General features: G+C 39.8%; 1 protein-coding gene across 3 annotated transcripts in view; it reads left to right on the top strand.

Annotated features, from left to right (window-relative positions):
• SKP2 (S-phase kinase associated protein 2) overlaps window positions 1-19,385 on the top strand; it is a 33,176-nt gene extending 13,791 nt beyond the window's left edge. For all 3 annotated transcript variants that reach the window (XM_081054203.1, XM_081054201.1, XM_081054202.1), the window contains exons 4-10: window positions 2,030-2,173; window positions 3,457-3,591; window positions 5,069-5,167; window positions 6,329-6,459; window positions 12,238-12,289; window positions 12,455-12,562; window positions 16,925-19,385. In XM_081054203.1, the coding sequence (XP_080910329.1) occupies window positions 2,030-2,173; window positions 3,457-3,591; window positions 5,069-5,167; window positions 6,329-6,459; window positions 12,238-12,289; window positions 12,455-12,562; window positions 16,925-17,138 (883 nt within the window). In that variant the 3' untranslated portion in view covers window positions 17,139-19,385. The remainder of the gene's footprint in view (window positions 1-2,029; window positions 2,174-3,456; window positions 3,592-5,068; window positions 5,168-6,328; window positions 6,460-12,237; window positions 12,290-12,454; window positions 12,563-16,924) is intronic.
• Window positions 19,386-19,838: the final 453 nt, after the last annotated feature.

The following is a 19,838-nucleotide window of genomic DNA, read 5'->3' as shown; positions in this document are numbered from 1 at the left end:
TATTCAATAATAAAAAATAAAATAAAAAGAGTGAGTGGGAACCCAGCCCCTGCCACTGAGGCTCTGTGTGACACTCCTGAGCCTCATTCCCCCACAAATAAAAGAGGGCTAATGGTACCTTCAGGACAGGACGGTTCCGAGGATGAAATACAAAGATGCCGCTGGCACAGTTCCCATGTGTTCAGCACATGGCAGCCACAGTTTTTGGTTTTGTTGGTTTTTTGGGCAACACCTTTCAGGTGTGGAGAGTGAGCTGCACACGGGAAGTCTTGGGGAGCTGGGAAGGTGGTAATAGGCCAGATGCAGGGAAAGAGGCTTTGTGTTCAGTTTGAACGTTTTTCCATTTTCACCCCTTGTCATCCCCTTCCAGCCTCTGGCCATCTATCTCTCTTCTTCCACATTTCTAGGACTCTGTGAGCTAGCAGGAGCTCCTTTCCCTCCACTCAGGGGTGTCCTGGACATAAGACACCCTAGCTATTAATATTTACAGGAGTGGGCTCTTTGCTTAGAAGAGCCAGGGGGAGGTTTGCATACCTGCAATGAGGGAGCAGGTGGTGGCTGTTTCACTCATCCCCACCCAAGTGACCCTGGTTTGATGGTCTTTTTCCGCCAGCTGTCTCTTTCACGCAGTCTATTAATCTTCATCTCAGTTGTCATTAAAATAATAACTGATATTTATTAAGCATTTGTTATGTGCCAGGCACTGCAGTCCTGCCTTCTTAATAACAGAGATCAAATAACAGTTTCTTAATGTAGAATTATTTCAAAGCCCTTGCTGGCTTTCTCCTTATTTCAAGCAGTATTAAAAACTAAAATTCTAGGCATTTAAAGTGTTCCCTCATGTGCTCAATCTTGTGTTTTCTTTTTTGGTAAATTGAATTACCCTGTGGATGTTAAAGCTCCTTTATTGAGTGTTCAGTACATTTTGGTACCTCCTTTTGCTTTAGAAACATTATCCAAAGTATAAGTAGTATTTTTCCCTTTTCCTTTCACATTAGTTTATGTATACATGTACATTTCTGTTATATATATAATGTAAAAGATACTGTGTAAAACATAGCTGAACTATGACCTTTTCTTAGTAGATGTCCAATAGCCATACCTCACAACAAAGTAATGCTAACTTGCCTTCTTTAGCTTATATTTGCATGTTATTTAGGGTAATCGTGGTAACCTGTTCTTAACAAAAATGGCAAATGGGGTCATTTGGGCCATTCTGAACCTATGACCTCATCAGTACTCAATTAAGCAATTTCAACAGTCATTTCTAAAGTTATCAAATAGGATTGAATGCTGGAATTGTTTTCCCTGAGTCCAGATCATTGCATCGCTAGTAACAGCCCTGAGCCATCTAACTTAGAAACATGTATGAAGAGGAGGATGATAGCTTCTCCATGATATGACCAAGAAACATTGAGTAGCGCCTTTAACATATCGTAGCTAATTTATAGCCAACTTAGAAACAAAGGTGTCATGCAGGGTCTCTGGTTCTGCTCCCCGCATCAGAACACAGGATATGTGAGGCCAAAAAGGAACACCAACAGAGCCATGGATAGGGGAGTCATACCACTATATTCTCGCTGGCGGCTGGATTGGAGACACAGGAAGCAGGAGCCGCACAATCCGCAACCTGTCGTCCGCTTCTCTGCCAACCAACCCACCTTCCTAGCCATAATCCACCCGCCGTCTGCTTCTCTGCCAACCACACTTGCTAGTCGCATTCTGCAGCCTGCTTTTCTGCCAACCAACCAACAACTTGCTAACTGCAATCCGCGCTTGCTAGCTCAGCCATGGCAGTTATATCACTGACCAATGGCTAAATGGTTACAGCTGACGGTCAACTAGTTACAGCTGATGGCCATCTACTACCTGAGCCAGCACCTTTCCACGTGAGGCTGAAAGTCTGGAATCTGCTCTCTGACCACAAAAGGTCTCTCCAGAATTTGCTATGAGGCCATCTCTTGGCCATGTCCGCCTTGTTAGTAACGTGTTGAGAGCCTAACCAAATCAAGCATCTCCTCTTTTCCAGGTTTGACGAGTCTCTATGGCAGACCTTAGACCTCACAGGTAAAAACCTGCACCCAGATGTGATTGGGCGGTTGCTGTCTCGAGGGGTGGTTGCCTTCTGCTGCCCACGGTCATTTGTGGACTCATCATTAGTTGAACATTTCAGGTAAAAAAACAAAAACCCCCTGAAAAGACGATTTCTAAATCTTGAGGTGGAAAACAGATGGAAACTTCTTTATTTCTATGGCCAGCCTTACATAGCCTGTGACAGGTCATGTGTGCAGTGTGGAAAGTTAATTGCATGTTTTGCTGAGTGGCCGTGGGGTTGAACATGGCACAGGTTTCCGTGACACTGGTCCCATTTTAACTCAGGGTTACTAATGGGCTCTTCCCAGGGTCAAAGATGCCCAGTAGCTTCTGATGTGTGGAGCTCGGTCTCTGGGCCTGGTGAACCCCATGAGGCAGGAGCCAGCAGGGCACTGAGCAGCACACCCAGGACAGCCTAGAGAAAAGTACGGGAAGTCTTTTCAGATTTTGGAGCCCTGGGTTTCTTATCCTCTCATGGACAAATTTGCAACCTGAAGAAATGCCCTCTTTTTGTTTTGCAGAATATTTTGAAAAACTATTTCCTTGTTACTGATAGTTTTGCAGTATGGCTTAGTGCTGTCTCAAACTTGAGTAGAATGACTAGGTCCTGAACAGAAAAATAAGCTAAAGACAGCAGAGTTAAGGATAAAACATGCATCCGACGAGGGTGCTGTTTCCCTTCTCTCCACGAGCAGATGGCAGCTCCCACGGGTTTTCATCCTTCTCCTGTGGCTGGCTGTTCCTTCATGTTGTCCTTTGTTTATGCCCTAAGTCTGTCCCTAGCTGCCTTATTTCTTCATCACACACTCTTCTTGGACAGGCTGTGTCCTGTACATTTACATACATGCTGGGACTCTCAAACATCCATGCTTCAGCCCCGTCTTTCAAACAAACTCCTGTTTGTAATGACCTCAAACTTCCATGCTTGAATTTTCTCCAAGTACCTCAGTATTAACATATCTAACAGTCAACTCAGCCCCCCCCTTTACAACTTGCTCTTCCCTATCGTCCCTGTTTTGGTCAATGTCACTACGTGCCACCCCTCATCCTCGCCGGAAGTCATCATATCCTTGTCACATCCAGCTCATTCTCATGATGCCCATTGATTAATTTCCAAGTGGGACTATATTGGCAGCATCATCTTGACTTGACAAAATCCCTCTTGAATTTTCAAATGAATGAGAATGAGAATCGGCTAGGAGCAATTTGTTTTATGACCAAAGCTATAGCTAATACTTGAAATGTGAATTTAGTGTCTTTTTTGCGATTTGGCTGCTCATTGGGGGAGGACGACGGATTGTATTTAATCTGGATGTATGTGTGAGCTACCGTATAGAGCCTCTCTTTCTCTTCTGTGTTCAGCCCTTTTCGTGTCCAGCACATGGACCTGTCGAACTCGGTCATCGATGTGTCTACGCTTCATGGCATTCTGTCTCTGTGCTCCAAGTTGCAGAATCTAAGCCTGGAAGGCCTACAGCTTTCGGATCCCATTGTCAAGTGAGTGGCAGCCAGGGGTATGTCCCAAAGGCAACTGTTCTGTGTATTAATTTTGTTTCCTGAGTATAACTATGGTGCCCTTCTGTCTGTATCCAGAGGGACTCAAAAAATATCCAGTGCAGCATTTCAGCTTCTGCAAAACTTTCCAGGACTCATCTAGGTAACCAGAGTGTGCATGCTAAGTTTATGTCAGGCCTTCTGCGAGGTTCTAGAGATACAAGGATGAGTAAAGACATGGTCTGTGCCTCATTCCTAGGAGAGACAGATAACTGCAGTGCGGTGTGCTTGTTACATGTGTTGGTGATGAATATGTGGCAACACGCAGAGAGGCCTAATTAAATTTAGGGAGGGCCACCTTCTCGGAGGAAGTGACTCTTAAGCTGAATATTGAAGATATTCGGGGAGATCTCCCCGTGGTAGGAGAAAGGAAGCAGTCTAGGTAAAGCTGCCTGCGTGGTTCTGAACTCATGAATAACTGGGAATTGCTGGAGCACAGGGCTCAGTGAGGGAGTGATAAAAGCTGAGGATAGATAAAGATCACATCTCAATGGGCCCCTGCCATGCAGTAAAATGCCCAGACTCCATTGTAGACTAAAGAGGGAAGTGTGGTGAAGACAGCAGTTCTGATAATGGAAGGAACATGGGCAGAGTTGTAATCTAGAAAATTTACTCTCCGGGCACCTAGGAGTGTCGGTCAGACATGGGAGAAACTAGATTACTTAGGACATTGTGCTCGTGAGAAAGGATGAAACCTAATGTAATAATAATAATAGCAGCTACTATTATTGAAAACTTACTATGTGCCAGATTCTAAGTTCCTTGAAAGTATTCTCGTTTACCCCTCACAACAGCGCCATAAAATATATTCTTATTGGTCCCTTTTTATATATGTGGAAACTGAGGCACAAACTGAAGAACATGTCCAAGGTCACAGTTAGTAGGTGACGGAACTGAGATTTGAACCTGGCAATACACCCTGATTCTGGAACTCTCTTTTAATCACTGAGTTTCACTTCCATGAGACATGTGGGAATGTGGAGGAGATGGCAAATTTGAGACATTTAATTGAAAGAACCTGGTAACTTTATAAGTAGAAATTTGCTTACAAGTTAATTCCAATTATAGGGGAAATGGAAATATGTGTGTTCCATTGCTTTCTAAAAAAGTTTTAAGTACATTGATGAATGTTTCTTCTCTGCTTTGTGTCAGGCACTGTGCTAAGCCGTTTATTACGTTATTTCATTTTAACACCTCTACCAAGAAAGTACTGATACAGATGAGTAAATTTCACAGATGAGTAAACTAAGGCAAAGCATCCTGTCGGTATCATACAGATAGTGAGGTGTAAATTTAAACTTACCTCTGACCTAAAGGCCTGTCTGCTCGACTACTTCACTAGCCTGCTTTCTTCAGCATGCTTGTTGATCAAATAAGAGTGTCTTCTTGGTATTCTTCAGACATGTTTCTCTTTTTCCAGTAATCTTGCGCAGAACTCAAATTTAGTGCGACTGAACCTTTCTGGGTGTTCTGGATTCTCCGAATCGGCCCTGAAGACTTTGCTGAGCAGCTGTTCCAGGTAGGAAAGATTTTAGACGTGACTGTCGAGCTATTGTTTCAAATATACAATTATCCCTCACATCTGAATAGAACTGGGAAATATCTTGAGCTATTCCTAACTCCGAGCTGTTGATTTGGATAATGCAATAATAACCTTTGCCCTCTAAACTTTCTGTCCAAACTCAAGACCCAAAATGATGAAGTTTGCAAAGGATACTTGTGTAGTGATCCCTTTTTCCATTGTTATTAAAATCAGGAAAATGTAGTAATGTGTTCATCAACAGTATGGTTAAAAGAAATCTGTTTATACCTGACTACACCACCAGGTTTTTTTCTTCTATAATATCTGTAGACCTAACTTAACATGTTTTGATTAAATTTGGTACATTGCAAATACACACCGTGAATTGGGCTGATTCCAGTAAAAATATCATTTATATTGTATATTAACATCCGTGTATAAATAAAGGCTACAGATGTGCAGATATTACTAAGTGAATACACAGTAGTGTGTGCATGTTTGCTTTTTAGTGTCCCTGGTCTCTACATGTATCTCATAGCAGTATACCTGTGCCTCCTTAATGATCGGATAAAAGTAGATTGCTTTTGGAGAAGAACATTATCAAAATCCTGCATTTTCTCAGGAATGCCAGGAATGGGGTGTGTGGTTTAAAGGTTGGACATTTTCTTTGAATCCGTCCTTTGCTCAGTTAGAGGCCAAATAAGATGAAATAGCTTTTTGCAATGTCAGCGTCTCTTTATCAGGAGTCAGTTTTTCAAAGCATCTCAGATGGTGGTTTAGTCTGTGTGGTTGTTTGCTAACAACCTGGGTGGTTAAGAAAACAGGGGCTGGAATTTCTACTTCCAGTTCTGGAATGAGAGGTTTGAGCCCTGAGGGAGGACAGTGCTCCCCTCCATTTCCACAAGGGGGCAGCAACCACTCAAGCCTTGGCTCAGATCCGCCGGCGACTTTCTGGGGCAAAGTGCCAGGGAAGTGTCAAACGGGAGAAGCCTGTTTCAGGTGAGCAAAGGTAGCTGCTTAGAGAGGCAGAGGTTCTGTGCATAAAATGGTAAGGAATCTATGGCTTTGTATTCGCTTTGCAGCCTGAGGCAGTGCTGCCTAGAGAACTCATGCCTGCCTGATGGTTTCATGCTTTCTTATTGCCCCTCTGGTGTGCAGATTGGATGAGCTAAACCTCTCCTGGTGCTTTGACTTCACTGAAAAACACGTGCAAGTGGCTGTCGCGCATGTGTCAGAGACTATCACCCAGCTGAATCTCAGCGGCTACCGGAAGAATCTGCAGAGATCAGGTAAGAGCTCCGGGACCCTGGGGCCTTGGCAATATAGTAGGTTTGGTTTACTGAGAGTCTCCTAAGTGCTATCCTACCCACGTTGTATCGTTTAATGCAGTGCCTGTGTTCTTATTTCCAGTTTTTCAGATGAGGCAGCTGATCGGAAGGGTTAGGTAACAGCAAACAGCTAATCGGGTAGCGTCAAGATTCGAATCCGGGATCTAGAAGTGGAAATCTTCATGCTTTCAAACAATTTATTTTTTAAACAGAAGAACTTCTTTTAATCAATTACATTTTTAGCTAAAACTCCAACATAAAAGGAGATAAGTACAGTGTTTAATTGTATTAAGCAACGGTTCTCCACCAGGGGCAGTTTGGCCTGTAAGGGAACACTTGGAGAGGTCTGGAGACATTTTTGATTGTCACGGTTGCGGGGGTGCCCCTGGCATCTAGTGGGTAGAAGTCAAGAATGCACAGAACAGCAGAATAACACCAACTATCATCTGGTCCTAAATGTCGGTAGTGCCAAGGTTGAAAAGCCCTGTTAGAAACACTGTTTGTAAGTTCACGCTTAAAATTTGAACTTTTGAATTGAGTCTAAGGACAGTGAGGGTGTTTAGATGGACACAGGAGTTTGAAGTCAGAAATCATGCGTGACAGTTACACTCTTCAGGAGCCTCAGCTTTCAGCTACACTTTGTCTAATGTGGAGAATACTTTGATTTGTAAAGATAAGTGTTTGCAAATGGCAGTGTTTTCTTTTTGTTTTTTGTTGTGTTTTTTTTACCAGCTTCACCTTGCAATCTCAGACTGTGGGCTGCACCAAAAGTTAGGCTAACAACATACCTCAAGCCCATCTTGGTGTCTTGACATGGGTGTTAGCTCACCTGAGTGTGTTTTGTTTACTATAGCTTTTGTTATATTTTAAAAGATAAGAATCACACATTTGCAGATTGTGCTTTCTTAGACATTCAGTAGTATTTGAAAACTACTTCTCTAGGACATGGTGTGTCCTCTGGTAAGATACGCGTATATCAAGATATAGAAGGTCAGAGCCAGACGCTGGCTGAGTGGCGGGGGCTTGGGACCTTTGCCCTTGCTGAGTCTAGATGCCTGTGTTTTCAGACAAGGAGACGCTGTCTTCAGAGATTTGCAGAAGCAGCAGCTGTGTCTTTCTTACTCCTCCCCTCCACAAACAATATTTCTGTTCTACACATTTTCCCTCTAAACATAGTTTTAAAACTGATTACAGTATTTTATAGTTATTCTCAAAAAAAAAATGTAACATATGGGTAAATACAAAAACAAATCATCCATAATCTCACCATCATCTTGCCAGTCTTTCCTATCCAAATGTGTTTTTTTAATGGGACACAGTTTGTAGAATATTTTGTAATATGCTTTTTTCCCCCCAGATATCCCCATTTCATTAGTGACACCCCTGATGTGGAATCATTTGTATTGATTCAAGAATAATTCATTCATTTGATCTTGTAATGTACCTGTAGAATCTCTCCAGTTTTTTTCCTTTTATGGACAGCTTTGTCATGGACAGAGAAAGACCTTTGAGCGCATTTCTAAGGATGAATTCTTAAAAGTGGAATTGCTGAGTTAAGGGTTAGGCTTTGTTCTCAAACTTGGGAAGGTGCTTGCCAAATTGCCTTCCGAGGATTTTAAACTCCCACCAGTGAGTATGTTCTTCAAATTGAATCTGCCACTTGTTCTTCCTTCTTCATCCCCAAGAGAAGAGAAGGCAGGGCTCTATTTGCGTTTCCTTCCCATATCTGAATTTCCTATTTCTTTATTGTGAATTTTTCTGAAACAAAATGAGCTTTTGGGTGCAAGGTCGAACAACTGTGCTGTAGGCAAAGAGCCGTTAATTTTGCCCAAGTTTGGCTTAAAACTCTTTATCCCTTTGAAAAAGAATAGGTAGCCTGTTCACTGAGTTTTGGCAGGAGTAATAGATACTAAAACCCTGCTTGCTGGACACATTCAGGGCGAGGACAAAGATGCAGAGTATAAGTTGAAGTGTTAGTTTTCTTTTAATTAATGTCTTAACAGTGGCACACTACCTCATTATAGATAATGTGGATTTTATTTTAGCTCCTAGACTGGCCTACTCTGCCGTTTACTGGGTGTTCTTAAGCAAGTTGATTAACTTCCCGGGTTCCTCAGTTGACTCATCAATAAAATGGAGATAATAGAACGCCCCTTCTTAGAGTCATAGTAAGGAATAAATGATTTAATAGACATGCAGCATGCTAAACGGTTCTTGAGAATTCAGTAATTGTTGGCTGTTATTGCCACTCCCAGCCAACCATTACAACCTCCCTAGGGGACGGTAGATAAGCACTGGAGGAGGCCTTGGAAAACCTAGCTTTTGGTCTTGGATTTGACCTTGGCTTCTCTAGCTGAAATGGGCTCGCCTTTAAAATGACAGGTTAGATTAGGTATTTTCTAAGGTCCCTTCTAGCTCAAATGGGCCTGCAGTTTGTGGTGAAATGAAGCGGACAGTGAAGAGGGAATGCTGGCAGTTTAAAACAGTTTAAAATACTTTTAAAAGTTTAAAAACACTTTTATTTTAAAAATAAAAGACTACTGTTTATTAACCCTTCCCACCACGGGAGGACTGAAATGGGGGTAGAGATGGAGACTAACCACTTTTATCCCCCAGGGTTCATTCTTTCCCAGGTGGTCCCAAGATAAGATTGCATCTGATTTGGGATTTTATAGATAGCTGGTTAGTTGGTTAGATGATGCATCACTCAAAACTGTGGTGTGCACTTTCTTCATTTTTCAGTCACTCAGTAAACAAATGTGGATTGAGTACCTACAATGCACAAAGCCCTGTTCCACACTTGGGAGATGTGGCCTTCAACTAAACAAATGAAGTTACTCTTGTGAACTTACCTTTTAGTGGGGGAGCCGGATAATCAACAAATAACTAAATGTTATGAAAGAAGGTGAAAATGCAAGGAGGGAAAATAAAGCAATCAGGTAGAGTGTAGCAGGAAGGCGGCTATTTTCAGATGGAATGATCAAAGAGAGGGCCTCTCTGAGGAAGTGACCCTGGAGCAGAGAACTGAAGGAGTGAGCCCTGTACATACGTGAGGGAAGCACATTCTGGAACTAAGGACCAGCAAAGTGCAAAAGCCTTAATATGGGAGCCAATGTATAGCAGGGAGTAGAACAGTGATGGGATGAGAGAGCCAAGGGCCCTAAACCAAGGCAAACGCTTTGTTCAGATTTTTTTCCGAGTGAGATGGGAAACCATTCGAGTATCCTGAGCAGGGAATGCTATGATCTGACTCACGTTATAGAAGTCTCGTTCTGGTGCTGTGATGAGAAAGGCTGTAGGAGATGAGGGTGTTAACATTCGAGTTGGTAAGAAATGATAGGACCTGGGGCACAACTGAAAGCCGACAAAACAGGAGTTAGTAACAGATTGGATGTGGGATGTGAGAAAAACAGTCAAGTATGATTCCCAGGGTTTTGGCCTAAGCAACGGGATCCATGAAGTTACCACTTATGGGATGGAAAGACTTTAGGGAAGGAGATTTAGAGGAGAAATCAAATATTTGATTTTAGGGATAAATTTGAGGTGCCTTTTACATATCCCAGTGGGTATGTGAGGCCATTGAAAATGCAAGTCTAGGATTCAGGGGCAGGGGGAATGGGGCTGAAGATATAGCTGTAAGAAGAAGAAAAAAAACCCTCAAACATTCAAATGAAGTTTGTCTGTTTTTAAAAATAAGTAACATTTCTTGATTCATTTTCTGATTACCACGTAGCACATGTGACTTTCTTCGAAAATCTGAAAATTTATCTATAATCCGACCACCCTTGGTAATTGCAGTTAATGTTTGGGTGTATTTCTTCCAGCTTTCCCTGCACCCCTTCTTTGTGTGTAAGTTTATGTGTAAATATGAGTTTGTGTTTTAACTAAATTGAGATTATAATGCATTGTATGTATTGTGTTTTCAGTATACCCTGAGTATTTTTAAGGTCATGAGATATTATTTAAAAGTTTTTTAATAACTTACTATTAGCATTGTATTCCAAAGAATGGATGGAGGCTAACGAAAAATGGGTGAAGTTTAACATATTAAACTAATTGGAGGAAGGGCTATTATAACTGTTGCTACAAAGAATATCTTTATGCCCATCTCTGTTTTTCTAAAAGTGAAATCACTGAGCCAAAGAGCAAAGTGTGTAATACTCTCAACACTTGTATTTTTTAAAAAATCACTTTCTCTCCTGAAAGGCTGCATAAAATTAAATATCCACTTGTAGTATATGGGGAGACCTGCTTTATTATATTTCATCAATTCTGGGTATTATAATAGAATTTTTTAATTTGATGGCTGAAAAGCAATTATTTCAATTTTAGTTTGCCTTTCTTGCTCCATTTTTATTATCTCTATATTTTGCAAAGTATCTATTCATGTTCTTTGCCCATTTTCTATTATCGTTTTTTGCTCTTTGTATAATAAGACTACTAACTATTTAATGTATGTTGCAAATATTCCCAGTTTTCTGAGTCTTTTCGAATTAATTGTTAGTGATTTGTTTTGCTTTAACATGATAAGAGTTTTAAAATTTTTATGTAATAAATGATCAGTTCCCTTTATGTTTTCTTTTATGTTTAGAAACGCCTAACTCAATCTGTATTTTTGCACTTAGAACTTTTTAATATGTGTGGAATTTATTTGGATATGTCATTTAAGGTGCAGAAATACATTGCTCCCAGTTGTGGTAGCCATATTGTTTTTTAATAATCCGTGACTTCCCCCATTGAGTTTAACTCCTACCTTTATGATATGTTGTTTGTTTATACAGTCATGCGCCTCTTTACGACTGAGATACGTCTAATGGGATACGTCTGAGAAATGTTAGGCAATTTTGTCATTGTGCAAACATCCCAGAGTTGCACTTACACAACCCTGGATGGTACAGCCCACTGCACACTGGGCTAGATGGTGTAGCCTCTTGCTCCTAGGCCACAAGCTTGTACAGCCTGTCAGTGTACAAAACAACATGAGATTAAATCAAGTGCAAGAGAAAAATGGTGCGATTAAGAGATGCAGTACACAAAGGTATATGAGGCAGCTCCTGGCCTAACACGGCATACTGTTTTCCAGCAAACTTTTTTTTTTTTTTTAAAATGGGAAGAGTACACTAAAATAATGATAACTCTACTAAATCCATAAACCAGAAACATAGCCGTTTATTAATCATTATCCAGTACTACTCACCTTACGTAACTGTGTGCGCTATACTGTTATACAGCTGGCAGCGCAGTAGGCGTTTTCATCAGCTTCACCACAAACGTGTGAGCCATGCTTTGTGCTACGTCTCTGACAGCTACAGCATCACCAGGCGAGAGGAATTTTTCAGATCCATTGTAATCTTATGGGACCACCGTTGCATATATTGTCTGTCATTGATGTTGTTATGTGGCATATGACTAGAATGGTTTTGGGGTTTGCTTTTTGCTGTTGTGGATGGGACTTTAAAAGAATATTTCCATTCAGTTATTGCTGATACATTCGTAAGCTATGGATTGTTGTTAACCAATCATTTTACACAGTTCTCCTACTGTTTCCAGTAATTTTCAGGTGATCCTCTCGGATCTTCAGGGTAGAAAATCTACCAAGATGACAATTTTGTTTTTCTTTCTAATAGTGTATGACTATTGTTCTGAACTTACAGCACAACGGTAAATGATAGTACTGAGAGCAGATAGCCTTGTCTTAATCCTCGTTTCATAGTGACTTTGTTTTTTGTTTTTTTCTAGATGTCTCTACCTTAGTTGGAAGGTGCCCCAACCTTGTCCATCTAGACTTAAGGTATTTTTTCATTTAGAAAAAAAAGTGAAAAGTCATGATTGCTCATTGAATGACGAAAGGTTGTTAACTATGTTGAATTGAAGGAACTAAGTAGTAGACTATTTTTTTCTTCTCCATCTGGAATTGATGGGTAGGTTTTGAATCTTTTCTTCTGCTCTGTTACAGTGATAGTATCATGCTGAAGCAGGACTGCTTTCCGGAATTTTTCCAGCTCAACTACCTCCAACACCTTTCACTCAGTCGGTGCTATGATATAATACCTGAAACTTTACTGTAAGTATTTTTGTTTTTTAAAGCTAATAGAAAGCAGGGATCCAAGGAGATGTCCCTATGTGTTAAAATCTGTTATTATTGGTAGCAGTTGTTTAAAACTTCCACCTCAATATTAGTGTGCCACAAACTGGTTAGGAAAGACCAGCAAAATAGAAAAACCAACGCAAAATTTTTTGCTTAAAATGGCTGGTACAGTTGAGTTGACTGAAAGAATTCACCAAACATTGATTATTTTCTCTGTGAGCAGATTTAAATATTAGAATACTATACTAGTGTCTGGGGGACTTACAAAGGAAGGTGGCCTTTAGAATTGGGGGAGATAGACCCCTTGTGGGGTTTTGTTTTTTTTTCCAGTTTTTTCAAATCAACTCCCTGATTCCAAAAGGCTTCATCTGGGCTTAGAGGAAAAGTTCTGTAATCTTCTAGTGCTATCTGTCCTGGAGAGTCAAGGAATGGGAAGAATAGACATATTTAAGTGGTAAATATTATAAGAATCTGCTGCTCTCTTTGAAAGGGGTTGAGACGGAGGTCCAAGAGAGTGAAGCTACTTACCCTAAGCTGCATAGTGAGTTCACGGTTGAGCTGGGTCTACCTCCTAGGTCTCTGCTCAGATGCAGAATAGTCTCTGTTTAATCTGGTAGTTTTTTACAAGGGTTGATTTTGTACGTGTTCAGCAACTTCCACAAAATCAAGGGTATGCAACGAAAAAAGAAATCCTGTCCGTCTTTTTATTTTTATGTTTTTGGAAGTGTTATACTCCAATTGTCATGGGATTAATATCATCACTTCTTTACAAGAAGGTTTCCTTTCTTTCATCCCAAAGGGCTGGAAAATTCTTCCTTATGTCAAATGTAGATGTACAGCAAGTTTTTTCAAAACCACAAGAAATAGTATCTTCAACTTGGTCAGGCCTCCTTCCCTCTTATTCCAGGCATTATGCCCCCAATGAGGCTGCTGACCTCAGATAGCTCACTATCCAAAAGAAGATAATTGAGCTTCTGGTTCCTACCAAAGAATGGCGGTGAATTTGAACAAAGAGTGTATGTAGCCTTCAAGTTACTTGTTTGGATCTTGTAAGGTAGTTTCAAGAATTAATGAATAAATCGGATACTTCAGCAATACAGGGTTAACTAGTAGAATTAGAGATGTAGTAATTATATGTTTAACTAATTACTTTAATTAATCTTGGGGCTCAGGGCATGAGCTGGCATCTCATTTGGAAAAGCACTGCCTAAAAGGGATGCCAGTATTTCTTTGCATGACTCTTAGGTGGTAGGGTCCAAATTCATACACATGGCACTCTTCTTAAAATCTCCTGCCCCTTGTAACGTCCAGAACTCCTAGGAGACCGTAGCATCTACCCAAAAAGATTTCTCTGTCCTCCCTCCTTGCCTGGCTTTGCCACCTGGGTTTCAGCTCTCTTGCCTGTGCTCCCCTCAGGGGAGTGCAGAGACCGTTCTTTTTTTCAAGAGAATTTATCCATGTGTCTTACTTTTGTTCTTTCTCTGCAGAGAGAAAGAAGCTAAGCAGGTAATCTCCAAATGCTTTTTCTTGAGCAGAAGCTCAGAGGCTGGGAGCCCTCACATTGTAACGTTTTTATCCAGGGGGGATAGTAACCCTTGCTTAGTGACACCTACCAGCAGTGTGAATTGACGGCCACGGGCAGGAGCCTGCAGTCCCAACGTCGGTGTGAACCCTCCCTGCTTATTATGACTTATTTGTCTATATCCTGTGTTGAAATAAGAGAAATGGGCATCAGAAGTTTAATTACAAATCAGACCACCAGAATAGAGTGAGAACAGAAAGAAGAAAGATGCTGTTCTTGATTGAACTTGAAGGTAAAAGAATATGTTTCTGTAGGCACTATAAATAGTACACTGGTTTACCTTGCGACTCCATTAAGATGAGTTCGCTAGTGCTTGAGCCTTAAAACTTTCTCAGAATAAAATATCTTTTCCTCTAATTTCAGCCGTTTGGCAGCTGTTGTATTTCGATGCATAGTAAGAATTCTGGGATCCTCAGCAATGATTTCCAGAAAGCCATTTTATGCCAAAGAATTTTTATTTATCTCAGAAATGGGAAAATAAAATTCGAGTGTCTTTCTTCTATACGGAGAATGTTTTAAAATACCTGGGAAACTGTAGATTTTTTTTTTCCTTCAAGACATATTCTCATTGTATTTATTCCCTTACTCCTTGATTGGTTTGATTTCCTAGGTCTAAACTTCCTTGTAATCATTCTGTATTTCCCATGCAAGTACGAAACTCAAGCTGGAGATAGTAAACTGATCTGAGACTAGAAGAGACTAAATAGAAACTCTGGTGGTAGGAGAATTTATAGTTGAAGGATTTAAGATTTTATAAGGAAAACAGGACTATGTAGATGAGGTAAAGCGTGAACCTGTAGAAGGAAGGGGTTATAAACATCTTTTGTTTATTAAAACTAAACAAAGATACTTAAGACATTATTAATTTCATTTTATACTTAAATTAGAAATAATTGCTCTTAACCTATTTATTTCTATTTACTGTCCCTTAGTTTGCTGAGAGTTTTCTTTGTTTGTTTGTTTTTGGGGTTTTTTTTATTTATATCCTTAACATTTTAAAGGCTTCCTGGTTTTTCAGCTTGGGAAGGGTCCTTCATCCTTCATCTCATACAGCTCATTCCCTCCTCACATACAACACCTGCATATCTTCTAAGAGTCTGGTACAATTTTCTTCCTCATCAGAGTTCATTCTCAGTATGGTTGCAAGAACATTTCCTCTTCTGCCATCTACTGTATCTCCTTTTCTTACCCCCACCTACAGTTTCTTCTTTTAAACACTGTCCACTGCAGGATGTAGGATTTGGCTAATTTGGGTGTGTCAGAGCCAGAATTATCATGGTTATTACCAAGTTCTCAGCGACTCACAGCTCGCAGAAGAGAGATTTAAGGTTGGGCAGGATTGCTGTTCTCTGAAGTGGTAAGTGTAGCCATCTGTGTACTGGGACCTTTCTTTATACTCCTATTTCTATATTCCAGAGATTCAGTTACTTTAAGAACAACCATGTGTTCTTTCTGATTTTCTTTTAGGTCTATTGTGACCTTCCGATCTTATCGTCCCCTTATGAACACCGAGCATATTAATTTTATTTGGATAGTACTGTTGTTTTCTAAATTACCCTTCATGCTCTAGACAGCTAACATATTAAATCTCTCTGGTGTTTTAAATCTCTCTACTATTGAACAATGCACTTAGAATGAATACACTTAGAGGAGTAGTGGAAAGATGGGGGGAACAGGTTAGGCATGGAAGGTCTTAAGGCAAGATGAGCCGTTTCAGTTCCTTAAACAGAATGGAAGCAACACAGGTTTTGAAGCAGGAGAGTGACGTCATCTGAGCTAGGCTTTAGGGAGATGCTTGGACATTGGTATATAGGACCGGCTGGAAGGAAGAAAGAAAGATTGGAGGCAGGAAAGACGGAAGGACCATTATCATCAGGAAAGTTTGTTACTTAATTGCTGGCAATATGAAAATATAAAGAATGCTTCTAACTCTAGGTTATTGGTATGTTCATTGATCAGTGGGATTTTGTTGACATTCCAAGCTAAATATTCCCTTTCCTGAGACTTTGTACTGTGTGTCCCAATCTGGAGCAAATACAGATGAAAGAGATGAATGTCTAAGCACATAGATCTGGGGTAGGAAGAAAGAATCATTACCAAAAAGTATTTACTTGGAGTAAATGAGCTCCCTTTTGTGTGTGTGTGTGAACCAGCATTTCCCTGTTGACAATTATACTTCACCTCATGTGGGACACCCAAGAAGATTAGCTTTTATGTGACCAAAAAATGGTAATGTGTAGAGAGGTATGATGGCTGTTGCCTCCTCTAAAGGTGTGACTGATCGCCCCTATTCTCCCGTGGCACCCAACTACATAACCCCGTCTAAAATATCTTAGTGAAGTCTGTCAGGTTCCATCACATATAATGGACTTTTTGCCTGTTCACTATGAACTTGTCACCCCTGCTGACATCTTTTGAGAGGGGGAGCCTAAGGTCAAGCCCTTACATTGCTCCTAATAACACAGTAACACCTTGCAGTATAAATCAAGAATGGAGAAAGGCAGCAAATATGATTGGATTTTAAACAAACCTTGGAGTTTTTCAGTTGCTAGAAATTCTACAAAATGCACTGGCACGTCTCCTAAGGCCATAGTTGGAGTCACCTTTGCTATTTTCTTAAATCATTGATTGCAAATCATGCTTTCAGGGTGCATTTTATTGAATATGATACAAAGTGTCAAAACCAGGTCATGTAACTCTAGTGGAACAGTTTCCATAGATACTGTGACTCTGAAAGTCTCTCTCTTCCTTTCCAGTGAACTTGGAGAAATTCCCACACTAAAAACACTTCAAGTTTTTGGAATCGTGCCAGACAGTACCCTTCAGCTGTTAAAGGAAGCCCTTCCTCATCTACAGATCAATTGCTCCCATTTTACCACCATTGCCAGGCCTACTGTTGGTAACAAAAACAACCCGGAGATATGGGGCATCCAATGCCGACTGACATTGCAAAAGCCCACCTGTCTATGAAATATTTATTGCAGGATGGTGTCTCCTTTTTTTTTGGAACAGGGAAAATAGTAGGAAGCCCAACTGCCGGAGTACTCAGCTATTTTTATTCTTGGTTTTCCTGTTGCCTTCATCCTGCAAGTATATCCAAGAACCATTTGAGAGAGAAAACTATGAAGTGTTGCTTTTTATAAATGACTATAAAAGCTTCTGTCATTGCTATGCCCTTACGAGCCCAAGTGTAGGACTTAACGAAATTTTAGGAAAGTGAGCCTGTAATTTCAAGATATCTTAAAGAGCAAAATTTGAGCCATCTTTTTCAGTGCCCTTATGAAATCTGTTTAGGCTCAAGCTTAAAAATCACCAGCAAATCATTTTCATGATTCTGGACGGTAACTTAACTTTCCTATTTAATTCTCTAGTATTGCTTTGTAAGACGTAGATTGGAAGGATAATACGCTGTTTGTATTGTGTGGGCTGAACAGTAAGAATCATAGGATAGGAGATTTGTGGCAATCTTTTCTGGGGATAGAAAAAGAAAAATACACATTTCAACTTTGTCTTTTCATTTGCAGTTAGGCGCTTGGAAGTAACTAGCCCTGAGAAATCCACCTTAAAACCTAAGTAAAAAAAACAACCAACCAACCAGCCAGAGGTACAGAATTGACATAGAATTTGAAGGTTCAGGAGGCAGCTTCTTATGACAGGTTAATCTGAAGTCCCCTGCAAATCACATGGATGAAGTAAGCTTGACTCATTTCCCAGAATTCTAAATTAGCTGAAGAGATATAATTGTGGTATTATAACTTTATGATCAAATGATGTTAACGTGGGGTCTTTAGCTTTTTAAATGCCTTGCTTTGTTTTAGAAACGTGGTAATAACCAGTCAGTCTCTGTTCTGGAAACGCTGATGGAAGGCTGAACTGAAGTTGCCTGCCATTTTCTTTCATTGCTGAAGTCCTTGAAGTTATTTTTATATTACTCTGGAATCAAGTACTTTTAATCATCCTTTGTTTTTTTAAAGTGTCTCCCACAATAGTTGCTTGAAACTACCCATTTTACAAGGTTACTGGACCTAAAGTTCCCTAAGAACTGCATGTTCCTCTCAATCACAAATACAATAGAAGCAGGTGATGTTCCATAGTATTAGAGCAGAAAGCACAGCGTGCACCTGCACACAAGTTAACTCAGGTGTTGAACCTTTTGTAGCATCAGTGATTTTTTTAAATGGCACATAGTAGAAGCAAGAGAGTTAAATTCTACTTAAAACACACACACACACACACACACACACACACAAAACACTAATTTCTTGTGTAAATTGATGACCTCCCCATATGTGCAAAATGGAATAGAAAAGCCAAAACCTACCATTTCTATTAACATTGTTTTTAATCAGATTTTTCAAATGTTAGAAACAATGGTATGAAGTGCCCTTATCTGCCTATATCTAAGGAAGAACATTTTAAAGTAGTTATGCTGGAAATGATTATGTTTCAATTTTGTAGTAGTTAAAAAGTGCTAAATACTACTTGAAATTCTTGTTTACAGATTAGTGACGAGGGCCGGTGATAGGATCCGGTTGCACTCTGACTTCCGGATGCCCTCAAACATGCAGTACTTCCAAACTCAAGTCCAGCCATAAGCTATTTTGCTAACATGTCAGAGTAATCTGTATTTTTGTATGTGATTTCTACTTTTATAGACTTGTTTTAAAATAAAGCACATTTTTATAAAAATGAGTACTTCAGCTAAGTTGTATTTCTTTTTTCTTTCTCTTTTCCTTAAGTACTGTAGTTAAAATTACCTGACTTATTTCACTTAGCATAATCCTGTCAAGGTCCATTTATGTTGTCGCAAATGGTAAGATTTTATTTTTTTATGGCTGAATAATATTCCTGTGTGTGTGTGTCTGTAACGAAAACACTCGAAAAGTATGTTAACCTCTATGTTCATTGTAGCATCATTTATAATCACCAAGATACAGAAACAACCTAAGTGTCCATTGATGGATGAATGGATAAAGAAGAGGTGGTATGTATTAATATCCTCTACCCATTTTTTAATCGGATTGGTTTTTTGTTTGGTTTTTTGCTCTTGAGTTGTATGAGTTCTTTATTAACCCCTTATCAGATATATGACTTGTAAATATTTTCTGCCATTCGGTAGTTCGCCTTTTCGTTTTGTTGATGGTTCCCTTGCTGTGCAGAAACTTTTTAGTTTGATATAGTCCTCCTTTGTGTATTTTTGCTTTAGTTGCCTTTGCTTTTGGCAAAAAAAAAAAAAAAAAAACACACAAAAAAAATCGCCAAGACCAATGTCAAAGAACTTACCGCCTATGTTTTCTTCTAGGAATTTTATGGTTTCAGGCCTTACATTCAAGTCTATAATCCATTTTGAGTTAATTTTTGTGTATGGTGTAAAATTGTGGTCCAGTTTCCCCAAAACCATTTGTTGAAGAGACTCTTCTTTCGCTATTGTATATTTTTGGCTCCTTTGTCATAAATTAATTGAACATATATGCATGAGTTTATTTCTGGGTTCTCTGTTTTATTCCATTGATCTATGTGTCTGTTTTTATGCCAGTACCATGTTGTTTTGATAACTATAGCCTTGTAATGTAGTTTGAAATTAGGGAGTGTGATGCCTCCAGCTTTGTTCTTTATCAAGATTGCTTTGGCTATTTGGGGACTTTCGTGGTTCCATACAAATTGTAGGAT

Source organism: Rhinolophus hipposideros (assembly GCF_964194185.1).
Source record: "Rhinolophus hipposideros genome assembly, chromosome: 7".
Lineage (NCBI taxonomy): Eukaryota > Metazoa > Chordata > Mammalia > Chiroptera > Rhinolophidae > Rhinolophus > Rhinolophus hipposideros.
The sequence above is the reverse complement of the archived record's forward strand: the minus strand, read 5'-3'. Positions and strand labels throughout refer to the sequence as shown.